This window comes from Corapipo altera, unplaced genomic scaffold (assembly GCF_003945725.1).
Source record: "Corapipo altera isolate COAL_440 unplaced genomic scaffold, ASM394572v1 174, whole genome shotgun sequence".
NCBI classification, from domain to species: Eukaryota; Metazoa; Chordata; class Aves; order Passeriformes; family Pipridae; genus Corapipo; species Corapipo altera.
The window spans coordinates 153,255-167,113 of NW_020885022.1; the positions used below are offsets into that span (position 1 = coordinate 153,255).

Consider the following 13,859-nt stretch of genomic DNA (forward strand, 5'->3'; position numbering starts at 1 on the left):
CGCCTCGGCGCAGAAGGTGCCCCCGGCCGCGCCCGCCGCCGCCGCCGCCACCCCGCGCAGGGTCGTGGTGCAGGCGAGCACCAGCGAGCTGCTGCGCTGCCTCGGCGAGTTCCTGTGCCGCCGCTGCTACCGCCTGAAGCACCTCTCGCCCACCGACCCCGTGCTCTGGCTGCGCTCCGTGGACCGCTCGCTGCTGCTGCAGGGCTGGCAGGACCAGGGCTTCATCACGCCCGCCAACGTGGTCTTCCTCTACATGCTGTGCCGGGACGTCATCTCGGCCGAGGTGGCCACCGACCACGAACTGCAGGCAGTGCTGCTCACCTGCCTGTACCTCTCCTACTCCTACATGGGCAACGAGATCTCCTACCCGCTGAAGCCCTTCCTGGTGGAGAGCTGTAAGGAGGCCTTCTGGGACCGCTGCCTCTCCATCATCGACCTCATGAGCCCCAAGATGCTGCAGGTCAACGCCGACCCGCACTACTTCACCCAGGTCTTCGCCGACCTCAAGAAGGAGAGCGGCTCCGAGGAGAAGGGCCGGCTGCTCATCGGCCTCGACCGGTGAGCGCCCGCCGCCCCCCGCGCCCCCCGGACACGCCGCGCCCGCCCGGCCCGGAGCCGCTTCCCGGGGGGATTTGCCCGGCGGGGAAGGGCGGGAGGTGCCGCCGCTCCCCCATCCGCTCTGGGGGGGTCACGGGGGGTTCGGACCGGAGCGCAGACCCCCGGTTCTCCCCCCTGCGCCGCCGCTTTTCCAGCCGCCGCCCCCTCCCCGCGCTGCGGGCCCGGGGATGCTGCGGCTCCGCCGCCGGATTGATCCCAGCAAATCGTGGATGGAGAGGGGGAAAAGAACCCCCCCACAACCTCCCGGGAGCGGAGCGGGGCTCCGCGGGGCCGGTCACCGCATCACCGAGACAGAGCCCAGGTAGCGGGGGAAAGGAGGAAAAAAAAAAAAAAGGAAAAAAAAAAAGGAAAAAATTCCTCTAAAGGCTCCAGCGGAGGCGGCTGAACCGGCCCGGTCGGGACTCACCGGGACAGAGACGCGGGCACGGCCCGGAGACCCCCCACCCCCATCTCCCCCCGTCCCCCCCACCCCCTCCTTTATTTATTTTCTTTGAAGAGACTCGAATTCCCGAGCGGGTCCGGGTGACGGGAATCACCGCTACTGTTCATGAGATCAATGTGAAATGTCTTGTTCCCATCGTGCACTGATCATGAGTATTGTGTAAAGGATCTACTTGAGTGTGCAAGCAAAGGGGAGCCGCCACATGCTGCTATATGAATTCTTCTAGAACAAACCCAACGAACTGCAAAACCTGCGGGGGGGAAAGAGAGAAAAAAAAAAAAAAAACAACCCTTCTTTCTTCTGTCATTGTTGCTTTTCCAGTGGTTACTGCGCATGCAAAACGGGAGCATTTTGTGTCTTCAGATGAAAAAAAAAAAAAAGGAAAAAACGCATAAAAAAATAATAATCAAAAGAAAAAAAAAAAAAACCCTTAACGAGAGATGGCTGTAAAATTACACCCATGCACAAAGACCCAACACCACCCCGACACCGCAGTCTCAGCCGGTATTCCCGTATCAGGCCTGGGGACTGAGACCTTCTTTTTGGGTTTTATCATCATTTTTTTCTCCGTGTGCTCAGTTCTAGTTTAGTTCTGGTCCATCGGGCGTTAAACTGGCGAACGAGAGGGAGAAATAACGTGCCATTTACTTTTATTTTTTTGATTTTTTTTTTCACTTGAAGCTCTTCATGGCTGTACATTGGACCCTGCTAATGATACATGTGTACGTACGTTTTTTTAGTGCAATCTCTTCTGTAGATCTTTGTTGACCAAATTGGTGGGTATTGTTACTTATTAATTTATATTTGTCTCATTTTGTATGTATGTGTATAGTGTGTTTGTAAGTATGTGTGGTTTATAACCCGACCGACTGTGTCATGGGGCTCAGTGTGCCTGTAATTTAATCCCCTCCCCTTATTTTTATTTATTTTTGTACTGTGCTGATTAAATAAAAATGCACTGACCATCCATTACACGGCAGTGGCTCGTGGCCGAGTCTTTTCTGCGCTCCCACCCCTCCATTGGCAACGCTGGGAATGGGATTTGTGTTGACGACAGAGGGTTTTAAAGCAGCTTTAATCACGTTACCAGCCCCGGGGTCGCCCCATGGTGGGAGAGCAGCAGGTCCAGGAGCAGCCAGAGGGGGAAAATCGGGATATTGGGACACCAAAACACCACATTCCCTCCGAGCATCATCTCTGCAGAAACAGGCACGGCCATGGTGGGATGCAACTAATTGCTTTTTTTTTTATTTATTACAGTGAATTATGTAAACAAAACCCAGGTCCATTATAGTAGGTTTTTTTTTTCTTTTACACATTAAAATATCAGCGATTTAAAATAATAATAAAAAAAGGGTTCATTGCATTATCGCCCCCGGCTGAGAATCAGATTCAATTTAGAAATAGTTAATTTATGGGAAAACCAGGAATATATATATTTTATATATTTTTTATATATATATATATAAAACCAGAGCAGGAACAGATAATATATTTTATAAAGACATCTCATCACATACAATATTGCCATCTCATGGTGACAGAAATTCCCTAAGCCTGCGCTGTGCTGCCGTCCATCCCGATTCCAAACGACCATTCCACTGGGAGGGAAAGTGGATAAAAGTGCTGATTAAAATCCTGCCACTGCCTGGCCGGGGTTAGTGCGGGGGGGCCTCTGCACCGGGACAGCGAAGCGAGAAGTGCAAATCCAAAGGCACAAATCCAAAGGCACGGCAAGGCCGGGGATGTTCCCTCTGGAGCTGGGCTGTCCCACGGAGTCGCTCCTCCCGAGGAGCTGAGGTGGGATGAGAGGAGGTGTTGGAGGGCCCGTGGTGGTCCCGAGCGTGCGTGGGAACAGTCGTGGGGACAGTTGTGGGGACAGTCGTGGGGACAGTTGTGGGGACACTTATGGGGACAGTCGGGGCTGTCGCTGTCCCCTCCTGGGCCCCGCCGTGGGGGGTGTCTCGGGTTTGCCGGCGTCTGGAAGAGCTTCTTCCTGCAGAGCCCCAAAGCATCCCAGAGCCACAGGCTGGGAAGGGGCACAGGGAACTGGGATGTGGTGCTGGGATGCTGGCAGGGCTGCTCCAAGGCCAGGGACCTCGGGAATGGTGTGGAGCATCCCTGGAGAGGTGTACGGGAGGGGTGAGCTTGTGCCAGGTAACACAGAGCTGGAACTGCTCCACACTCAGGTGCCCCCAGTCCTGGGGGTGCAGTGACCTGTCCCTGCACCCCCCATGGCTTTGGGAAGCCTTTCGTTAGCAGGTCGTTAGTGAAGAGCCTCTTCCAGGCTTCCCAATTCCCGGAATGCTCCCTTAAACGAGTGCTCCCAGTTCGCCGGCCGGGCAGGGACCCCAAGGTGGGGTCACCCCGCAGCCCCCGCCTCCAGGGCTGGGAATCCTGACCTGACCAGCAGTGCCAGGACAATCCCAATGTACAATCCCAACAGCCTGGGCTGCTCAGGAGCCACGGCAGGGCCCGGAATAAAGCAGGGAGTATCCAGGTCCCTCTGGACACATGGAGCTCTGGGTTCTCGGGGCCGGGCAGGCGCGGGCGGAATGTGGGGCCACCGGGAGAGCTGAGCCCAACACCCCAACACCCACATCCCAATGCTGGGAAGAGCTGGGATAGCTCTCTGGAGGGAGGAGCCCTGGTGCTGTCTGTGCTGCTGCCCCTGGGGCTCCCGGGGTTAGTGTTGGATAGTGCAAAGCGCCGGAGCCGCGGCCTCGGCCCCACAAAGCTCCACGTGGTTCTGGGTTCACCCCCTGCCACGGGTCCCTCTTCCCTCCCTGAACCCCAGCGCTGGCACGGACACGAAGCCACGTGGATCATCCAAAAACCCAGCAAGGCCACACGGTCCCAATGGGAACCCACTGGATTCAGGTCCCTGGGGAGGGTAATTAAGGCAAAAGCAATGCAGGGGTAACAAAACAAGCCCCTGCACGGGAAGGCCCCTCTCCAGCTGGACCAGCCTCGGTGCCTCGGTGTGTTAAGGAATTCCCGGTGGGAAAGCAGCAAGTCTGGAGGTGTCTCCGTGTGCCATCCCAGCTCCGTGGGCTGGAGGAGTGTGGAGTGTCTCCCGGCCTCCCTTCCAAACCTGGCCCTGGTTCCATGGGGATTTGGTCCTACAGAACCAGACTCCCTGAGCCGGGTATCTTTGGTTCCTCCTGAGGAGGAGGAGGCTGCATCATATTGCAAAAAAAAAAACAACACATGGAAAAGAAACACGGGGGGAGGGGGGGAAACTGGAGAGGGGGAAAGGAATCAATGTGGGAAAGGGAGGAAAGGGTGGAAGTACCTATAAATGCTTCTTTCTGGACTAATTCCAAAGCACTTTTGTGATATTCCAGCCTGGTTTGTAAGATGGAGAACAGGTCACCGGCTATTTTAAGCCTTTGTTCTAAGTGAATTTGGCTTTTCTAGACCCGCTCGAATTCGGGTTTTCCAAAACCTCGAGCTTTGCCGAGCCCGTTCCCGGTGCCTGACGCGCGGCCGCCGAGCATCTCCCACCGAACCCCGGCGAGTCCCGGGCGCGGGGAGGGCGGGCCGGGTGTTAATTCCCCGGCACGGAGAGGACGAAGCCGGAGCGATGCTTGGTGAAATCCGGTTGGGATTGGTTAATCCTGGTTTCCACGGAGACCGTGCATTTCCGCCCGTGGAGGCTGCACTGCACCGGGTTGGTGACGCTGATGTGCAGGGCTCGCTTCTCTCTGCCGGGAAAAGGGACGCGAGTCAGAGGGATGGGAGGTGGCACCAGGGCCGGGAGAGGCGTTTTGGGTCAGAGACACCCCCCGCTGATCCCAGCACGCGCCAGTTAAGCCAGGCCTCAGTTCTGAGCCCGGCTTTTGGGCTCGGCTCAGCCCCGCTCCTGCGCGGGAAGCTCCCACGCTGCACTTGGAGATTTGGGATTGGGATTGATGCTCCATGGGCAGAGCACAGACAGGGCTGCAGAGGGTCCAGGGGCTGCTGCCACCTCGGCCACCCCTCGCCAGGTGACCCCACCAGCAAACCCTGAACCTACAGCAGTGACAGGGACACCCCTGGGTGAGCTCAGAGAATAAAGCCCAGCCCAGAACAGCCAAAGGAATCACGGGTGGGGTGATGGTTCTGGACAATCCTGTGTCAGACACAACTGTGTCCCTGCAAACCCTTCTCAGCTTTTTAACCCCTTAACCCAATTTTGGCAGTAAAAAATTAATCCCACAAATGAATCAGGAGTTTCTGCCACGTTGGCCTCTCCTTGGCTGTTGGGGGTCACTGCCAGGGGGGGACACTGCAGCAGATTCACCCCCCTGAGCCACTGGCGTTGGGAAGAGCTATCCAGGGACTTGGCCTTCGGGAATTCTCTCCTGTGACCTCACCCACACTTCAAACTCCTGAATTTCCAGCATTTTTAGTATAACACTGAGTGGTTTAAAGACTTGTTGACATTACTCCACTGCCTCTCCTGATGCTCCAAACGCCCCAGAGAGGATGTGTCAGGATCCCATTGTTTGGCTCCCAAACCCCAGGCCCTCCCTTGCCTGAGCCATTTCAGTATTTCCACTGCCACAGCCCCACTCCTTCGTGCAGTTTTTGCTCCACTGTTCAAGTTGTGCCACATCCCTTAAGCCACATTTTGATGCAGCTTCCAAGTAATTCAGATTTTCACCACTTCCTTAAAAACGGTTGGTTGGCTGGTTGGTTGGAAGGGGCTGCCAGGGCACAGCAGACGAAACCCTCACGTGGTCCCAGGTATTTAATACTTATTTACTCCTGCTTGGGTGAGTCAAGGCTGAAATCCCAGCTTAGTTTGCTATTTTTACCATGTCTTAGCAGGAGGAGCCTCCTGGAGATTCCTGTCCCCACGTGCTTGGGGAGCAGGTTTAGCACCAAGTGGCTGCAACACAGATAAGGGATGAGGACTCTCCTCTCCTCCCCTCTCCTCTCCTCCAGCCCTCAGCAGGTTCTGGGTAACAAGGCAGAGGATCTGAGGAGAGGAACATCAATAACCTGAATTTTGACCCCCAAGAAGGACCCAGGCCTGGCAATCAGAAGGCTGTGGGACCTGCAGCAAGGAGGTGAATCTCTCTGGGTCCCAGCTCCTGCTGGAAGGAGGAGAATCAACCAAACACATCTACGTAAATCTAACGCTGTCCAGGGATGGTGGGACCTGGAGGAGGTGCTGTGATCTTTGCCAGGTGTAACAATTCCATTCAATCAGGGCTTCACTCCCCCCAAAACACTTCCCAGATCCCACCATGCCAACACTCATTCACTCATCACGTGCTGCCGGAGGTTTCAGCCTCAAAGGCTTCTGCTGAGGGAGCAGGACAGCTCCTGGACGGCATCCAAGGAACAACCCACAAGGGATCTGCAGCTCCACAGGGATGACAAACCCCTGGCTTGGTGTTCCCTGCCACCAGCTCCAGGAGCAGCTGGACCAGCCGGGACCTCGGGTCCCTTGGAAGCTGCCCCAGCGCTTGGTCGGTCGCCAGCGAGCAGGGGGTGGAGGGAATGTGGGAATGCCAGGTTGGTTTCCAGCCTGTTGGTCACAGCAGCCTCGCTCCTGGTGCTGCAGCCAGGAGGGGACGTGGCAGCTGCTGGTGCCCCGGGCACAGGAGGGTTGTTTGGTGACCCAAAGGGAGGGAACAGCTGCTGCATCAGTTGGGAAATCGGAACAAGGACCTTCCAGATCCCGCTGCTACAACCAAGCAGCTGGGGAGGTGCTTCCCCAAGTTCCCATGGAATTTATATCCTGAAGGAAGGGGTTGAGATGAAGGTCCAGAGCAATCCTGGAAGTCAACAAAGTCTTTCATAGACAAGGGCAACACACAGTGAAAATGCCCTTTGGGGATCACTGGTGCTCTGCAAGAGCCTGAAGGCAGCAAAGGCAGAGACAAGTCCCAGCTCCACTCACACTTAAGCTGAAAAAGGAGTTTTCACGGTACAATCCTGTCCCACCACTTTTTGGAGACTTGGGGCAAGGGCCTGGAGGGACAAGACAAGGGGGAATGGCTTCCCACTGCCAGACGGCAGGGTTAGATGGGATATTGGGAAGGAATCCTTCCCTGGGAGGGTGGGGAGGCCCTGGCACAGGTTGCCCAGAGAAGCTGTGGCTGCCCCTGGATCCCTGGAAGTGTCCCAGGCCAGGTTGGACGGGGCTTGGAGCAGCCTGGGCTGGTGGAAGGTGTCCCTGCCCATGGCGGGGGGTGGAACTGGATGATCCTTCCCACCCAACCCATTCCATAACTCCCTGTGGGCACCAGGCACAGTCCAGCCCTTTGGGCAGCTCTGGCTCCTCACCAAGCCCAGGTGTCACCACACACTGATGGAAGTCAAGTCCACCAGGACAAAATGACAGATGCAGCTCCTGGGAAATCAGCTGACTTATTTTTAACAACGATTCCATCAGAAGAGACAGTGAGATGTGAGCTGAGCCCCTGCCAAGGGCAGAAACCCCAGCCCCAGAATCCAGGAAGAGTGAAATGGCCTGGAAAATGGAAAGGGAAAAGGAGGTTTTGTGAGGAAGTTGGGATTTACCCCAGCACTGCTCCTGTCCTGCCAGGGAACACATGGGAATGTCTGTGTGGAATGAACAAGGTGGGAATGTCAGTACGGAACGAACCAGACAATAATTTCTGTGTGCAATAAATGCCAAGGTGTTGGTGCTTCCTGCAAACACAGCTCTTCGTGCAACTGCAAGGAATATTTTTGGGTGGAAGCAGCTTCTCCAGCTGCTGATCCCAGCTCGTGGCGAGGGCTGGGCTTTGCCTTTGCCTTTGGATCTCCCGGCTCAGCGAGCAGGGCCCTGGGTGAGCACCGGCAAAAGGGAAACCAGCAGAGAGGGGAGGACTGGGAGTGGAAGCAGCTCACTGGCCCGTGAAATGTGAGAGTTTTGACTGAGCATTTAATCCAGGACCTCAGGGAAAACACAAGCCAAGTGGTGCAGAAATGGCCCCAGACATCTGTCAGCTCTGCAGACACAGGAACAGCCCCGGCACCCACTCGAGGGCGGAAGGACACGGCCAAGGGAGGGAGCAGGCAAAGATCAGAGGGAGCTTAGGCAACACAAGGCTGGAAAAGTTAAATAAACATGTTAAATAAATGTTAAACGTGCAAGATGTCGGGTTGGACAGGGCTCGGGGCAATCTGGGCTAGTGGAAGGTGTCCCTGCCCGTGGGACTGGGGGGCTTTTAGCTCCCTTCCAACCCCAACCATTCCATGATTCCTGCTTAGGAGCAACCACAGGTGACCTGGAATGCCCTGCAAGGAGCTGTAACAGGCCTGAAAATGCAGCAGAGCACTTGTCTGGGAGATGTTCCCCATGGGCAGCTGTGAGCTCCATCCAGGGGGAGGGGGGCTGGGAACATGCCCTGCCCAGGGCTGGGGGGCTCTGGGGCTGCAGCCCCGTCACTGACAGGGCTGGGGTGGGACAGGGGTTCACACAGATCTCCCAGGATCTTTAAGTGAGGTGCTGCCTGCTTATGGCTGCAGCCAACACCACCACAGAGCAGGACATGGGCTCTTTTAGGAAGCAAAATTTGGGCAGAGGTGGCAAAGCCGAGCCAGGTGCCTGATTTTCAGGACAACAAAGATCCGAGGGATTTTCAGAGGGATTGAAACCATGCTACATGTGCAGTGTGGTGTGAAAGGAGGGCTCAGCAGCAGTGAATACAGTGGGGTGGATTCCAGAGGGGACTGCTTTAAACCACCCAATTTTTCTAGATCTTAAACCAAGGCCTCTCTCTGGAAGGGCAGGCAGCACTGTGGGCTTCCAACCCAGGATGTCCCATGATTCTGTGACACCACAAAGCCTGCAGCTGCAACCAAGATGGGAGGATCAGGAGGGGCAGGATGGAGAACACCCGAAAAAATGGGAACACCTTCTGTAATTCAGAGCTGCCTCATCTGGACACAGCCTGAGCCTTGCAGGGGGTACAGCCATGAAAGAAAACATCAAAAAGGCTCCCAGATGAAGGGAGGCTGCAAAAAAAGAACCCAAAAAAGCAGGAGCTATATTCTGCACGAAGAAAATATGCAGGAAGTGGAGAGGGAGGAACTGGAGAGGTCTAAAAAAAGGCAATTTTCAAGGCTCTGCTTCCCAACAAGAGCCAAGGACAGAAACAGGGATTCTGAGAATTCCAAGGAGGGCTAAATCAGCTTTCCAGGCAATGTGTGGTGTCACTGCTGGGAATCACTCCGGGATGTGGAGCTCACTGCTACTGGGTGGCAGAGGTGAGAATCATGGAATCATGGAATGGTTTGGGTTGGGAAGGACCTTAAAGCTCATCCAGCTCCACCAGGGCCACCTTCCACCAGCCCAGGTTGCTCCAAACCCCATCCAACCTGGCCTTGGACACTTCCAGGGATCCAGGGGCAGCCACAGCTTCTCTGGGCAACCTGTGCCAGGGCCTCTCCACCCTCCCAGGGGAGAATTTCTTGAGCAGGGTCTGAAAAGACACTGGATACGAGATGGGTAATAAACATGGACATATCTGAGGTACAACAGGTGTCATTTGGGGAAGATAAAGTGTCCTCTGCATGAGGGTTTAGGGCCCAGGCTGGTGTCTGGCAGGGCAGGGATGGGGATATATCTCATCTGGCCACTTGTGGGTTTGTGCAGCTTGCAGGACAATGATACTGGGGGTGTCTGGGCCCAGAGAAGAAGTTTACAGTCCCCACTGTGAAAATGAACCCCACAATAACTTCAGAGGAGACAGAACAGGAGAGCATCTGATTCTCAGTGTAGCCAAGTTGTGAAGCCTGCACTGAAACCTCGTGTGCATTTTGTGTCTCCCCTGCATCACCCAGAGCTGCCCCATGGCAAGGACAGACCCTCCCCATGCCCTGACTGCCTGTGACCACCAGAACCCCCAAACCCACTGTCCCCAGGGCATGAGGAGCATCACATGCAAACAATCCCAGGTGGATACTTCATTCCAGGGAGAGAGGTTTGCTGCATCAAATACCCCAGAGACCCTCAGACTTCCCCCCAGCTCTGCCCCTGCCCCTCCCAGGACAGGCACATCTCAAGGGTGGCAGCTTCAAAGCAGATTTACACACTCAGAGCATAAACTGCCCTCAGTAAGACTCAGCTCATTCTGACAGCATCACCCCTGTGACTCCTTGGCTCTCTTCATCCTCCTCATCAGAGGGAAAAAGCTCCTTTTCCCACCCAGCTCTTATTGGGACACCCTGGCTCAGGGGGCTACAGGAGGTTAAAGCAAGGATTTACTGTCCTGAGCAATCCAGAAAATAATTTACCATCCTCTTTCCCTTCTTGGGCTGTGAATGCCCTTCCATCCAGCCATCCCTTTTCAGTGCAGCCCCAAAGCCACAGCCCCCCTTCATCCCAGGGCTTCCTGAGAATCCCAGGGTGAGGAGATGAACCATTTCTGGGTGCAGATCATTCCTCTTTGCTAATCCCAGAGCAGCTGGATGGGCACACACACCATGGGCAGTGTGTCACTCGTGCAGCAGGTGCTGCACAACCCACACGTGCACTCAGGGGGACAAAAACATCCTAAACCACGGCGTGGTTTGCAACACCTGCCCTGTGAAACCCTCCCTGAGGCCTCACAGGATGTTTGCTCCGAGCTCTGTGGAGCTGTGGGGTCACAGAGCTCCTCCAAACCAGGTGCCCTTGGAGGAGATCAAACATTAGGATGGATCAAAGAAGTCAGACACGAACCAAGGGCATCTCAAGTCAGGATCAAAAGGCACATTTCCACAGTGGAAGGTCAGAACAAGCCCTCCAGGCATTTTAGTGCCAGCAAAGGTCACTGAGCTGAACAGGTCCTTCCTCACTCTGTGATTTTTCACAATTATCTCCAGTCAAGTGACACTTGATACACTGAATTTTTTTTCCTTCTTCAAACCCAGCAAACATTTACAGTGTTATTTCCAGCCCAGTTTTGCACCTCGTGCTCTGCTCAAGCCAAATCACCTCAGAGGCTGCAAGAAGTGGCTTTTCAAAAGCCATTTGTTAAGGAGCAAGAGAAAGCACCAGGCCACAAACAGAACTGAAAACTCAACCTCTCCACTTAAAAAGTGGCTTTCAAGCCTTCCTGGCTCAGCCCTGCCCACGTGCTGCTCCTGCTGACATTTAGTTACCAGAGCAAACCACAGAGTCGCTCACTGGGTTTGGGGAACCACACATTTCACCATCAGGCTGCGTCAGCAGGGCTGTTTTTCCCCTTTTAATGAGAAACAAGAATTGTTAATATCTGTACATTCCCAGTGCAAAGTGTCACATATGTCCAATGGCACAGGGCAAGGCAAAGTCAGCTGTGAGTGCTCAGCTCTGCTGCTGCTGGGACAGTCACATCCATTCCTGTCTGAGCCATAAAATCCACTTTCCTGGCATGGCAGCAGCTGCCAAAACATTGATGGGCCTTTTTCGTGACGTGTCTGCAGCAGATCCAGGTATATTCCTTCCCCTCCAGCTGAGATGCAAACCCAGGCCATTAAGGATTTGGCTCTCTCATTCTTAAAATGCATTTATTGCCACTGACCCCGGAGCAGCCGCTGAGCTGCACTTCCTCCTTCCCTGATTTAGGAACTGGGGCATTTGCACATCCAGGGAGAGCTTTCTGGAACGACAGTGAGCTCTGAAATACTTCTGTCTCTTCCAGCAAACCCCTTTGGTTCATGTGCTCCTGGGCAGAGGATCCTGGGTTGAGGGGGCAGGGGCTGCTCCTGCTCTCCCAAATTGCCATAAAACACCCAAACAGGTCAATGGGGGCAGGTCCCAGCCATGGGTCTGCACCTCAATGTTATTATTTTAGGGTGGGAAAGCCCCAAAAGTGGTTTTGAGACAAAAGAAAAGCATAAACTGTGTTAAACATTTCATTTCCTCCAGCAGGCAAAATGAAAACATTCCAGTCTCGTGAAATAAAGGCAGATCCCAGACCCTGAGGGAGGGCCAGGGCAGCACCCACCTGCCAGGGCTGTGCCTAGAGATGGGTGATGGATGGAACACTCTGCCAGAGACCCCTGACCTGCCACAAGCCCCCCTGGAGCACTCAGGGAATTCCAAAACCCCCCCCACTGCTCCTTCTCCTTCCCTGCTCCCTGTGTGGTTTGATATCACAGGAACGGGGGTTGGACGAGGTGACCTTTAAAGCCCCTTCCAACCCAAAGTGTCCTTTGAGTCTGTTGGATTAAATTCTCTCCAAATTCAAGGTATTTTGAGTTTCTGGAGGGAAGGAGAAAGACAGGAGGACCTGGGATGGGGCACGTGGGGTCTGTGGGTGGGGGGACACCCTGTGCTGCTTCCCCTCATCCCCCAAACCAGCCCTGCCCTCAGCACCACCAGCAGCTTCTTCTGCAGCCTCCAATTAAGTCATATTCCTGAGCTATTCTGGGCCCTGGCAGAGCTTTGGGGAGTCAGAGCTCATCCAGCTCCAGCTCCAGCGTGGCCACAGGACACTGGGGTGTTACATATTTTATAGAAACCACCACATGCCAAAAATATGATTCAAAGCCCTTGTCTGGAGCAGAGTGAAGCAGCACATCGGCCCTTCTGGGGGCAGGGGGGATGCCAAGAACCAGCATCAGAAATGCACCAGCACATAAATTAAATAAGAGCACTCAGGAAGATGAGTGCAGAGCTGCCTCCCTGGTCAGGACATCTGGGACTCGAGTCCCAGGAGGGTTGAGAAGCAGCAAAAGCCTTTTCCTCATATTCTCTTCCCATTGCTGGTCCTGCCCATGGCCCAGCTGCTGGGATGGAGTCACCAGCCCCACATTTACATTTGCAAAGCCCCCCCAAAAGGATGCTTCCAGAGTGTTCAGCAGCTGCTAATGAAATTTTGCCTGAATTTCTGAAGTCAGAGGAAGAAATTCCCTCCCAAAAATACCTGAAAGGGAATCCAGTACCTTTCAGTCACCTGGGAGGTGTTTGTTCAGCTCCTACAAGCCTGTGAGGTACAGGGGGTTGTGAGGACAAGTGTGTGGGATTATTCAGATGTTTTCCATTAAAATTTAAAAGGGGCAACAATTCTGGAGGACCAACAGTGACTGGAACAGCTGATGGATGTTGGAAACAGGGAAGCTTTGCTGCCATTTCCCTTTCCCAAAGGATGAGCAGCTCCAGTTTTCCCACTGGGACGTGCAGGGCTGTGAATTCAATGGATGTTTTTGGAGCCTGGCAGAGGTCTGAAGCCACAAAAGGGGGGAAGCTGCCACTGAGCTTCCAAGAGATCCCCTAAAACATGACAAGGAAATCCAAAGTGTGCACACTTTCGAAATTCCCTCCCTTTTCTTTTCTTATTCCTCTTTGGGATCACTCTGTCCCTGTCTCTGTCCCTGTCCCTGTCCCTGTCCCCACCCGCCCTGGCTCTGCTCCTGCCCACGGCCCGTGAAGGGGAACAGCTCAGCTCCTTTATGTCCCACACACACCCCTCTGAGCTCATTAAAGCCGGAGCTGGGAATGCAGAGGGAGGGCTCTGACATCCTGGGAACACCCTGAGCCAGGGGCACTGCATGGGAACGGGGAGTGTCCCCAGGGAGTGTCCCCCCTGTGTGTGCCAGCCTGGCTGGGCTGGGATGGAGGGGTGGGACAGGGGCAAGGGAGGGGCACAGGAGGGCAGTGGAGGCTGATGGAGAAGCTGATGGAAGGGTGAGGGAAATGGAGGGGTGATGAAGGGTGATTGAGGGGTGAGGGGTGATGGAGGGGCATGGAAGGGATGATGGAGAGTGACTGAAAGGTGATGAAAAGGCAATGGAGGGTGATGGAGGGTGATGGAAGGGCAGTGGAGGGAAATGGAGAGGGAGCTGGAGGGTGATGGAGGGGCAATGGGGGGTGATGAAGGGTGAT

At 54.7% G+C, this 13,859-nt stretch overlaps 3 protein-coding genes across 7 annotated transcripts in view; 1 reads left to right on the forward strand and 2 right to left on the reverse strand.

Moving 5' to 3' along the window:
• Window positions 1-2,032, forward strand: part of CDK5R1 (cyclin dependent kinase 5 regulatory subunit 1) — a 24,393-nt gene extending 22,361 nt beyond the window's left edge. The window contains exon 3 of the mRNA XM_027667914.1: window positions 1-2,032. Within this exon, the coding sequence (XP_027523715.1) occupies window positions 1-562 (562 nt within the window). The 3' untranslated portion in view covers window positions 563-2,032.
• Window positions 2,033-2,150: 118 nt separating this feature from the next.
• On the reverse strand, window positions 2,151-4,260 carry LOC113959096. Of its 5 annotated transcripts, none has more exons than XM_027667865.1 (3): window positions 3,064-4,260; window positions 2,980-3,025; window positions 2,151-2,931 (listed from the first exon to the last, which is right to left on the reverse strand). In XM_027667865.1, the coding sequence occupies exons 1-3, from the start codon at window positions 3,887-3,889 to the stop codon at window positions 2,691-2,693; spliced, it is 1,113 nt and encodes a 370-aa protein (XP_027523666.1). In that variant the 5' UTR covers window positions 3,890-4,260; the 3' UTR covers window positions 2,151-2,690. The 5 variants fall into 5 exon arrangements, with proteins under 5 accessions (XP_027523666.1, XP_027523667.1, XP_027523663.1 ...); XM_027667866.1 differs by having other exon boundaries at window positions 2,151-2,919; window positions 2,971-3,025; XM_027667862.1 differs by having other exon boundaries at window positions 2,980-4,260.
• A 117-nt stretch (window positions 4,261-4,377) lies between these two features.
• The window catches only part of MYO1D (myosin ID), a 142,091-nt gene continuing 132,609 nt past the window's right edge, over window positions 4,378-13,859 (reverse strand). The window contains exon 22 of the mRNA XM_027667857.1: window positions 4,378-4,767. Within this exon, the coding sequence (XP_027523658.1) occupies window positions 4,611-4,767 (157 nt within the window). The 3' untranslated portion in view covers window positions 4,378-4,610. The remainder of the gene's footprint in view (window positions 4,768-13,859) is intronic.

Excerpts from the sequence above, each read along its gene's own strand:
- LOC113959096 (XM_027667862.1), bottom strand. The coding sequence starts at position 3,889 with ATGATCCACGTGGCTTCGTGTCCGTGCCAGCGCTGGGGTTCAGGGAGG. Across the intron at positions 2,932-2,979 it reads AGGGGACAGCGACAGCCCCG|ACTGTCCCCACGACTGTTCC; the intron begins ACTGTCCCCATA and ends ACTGTCCCCACA.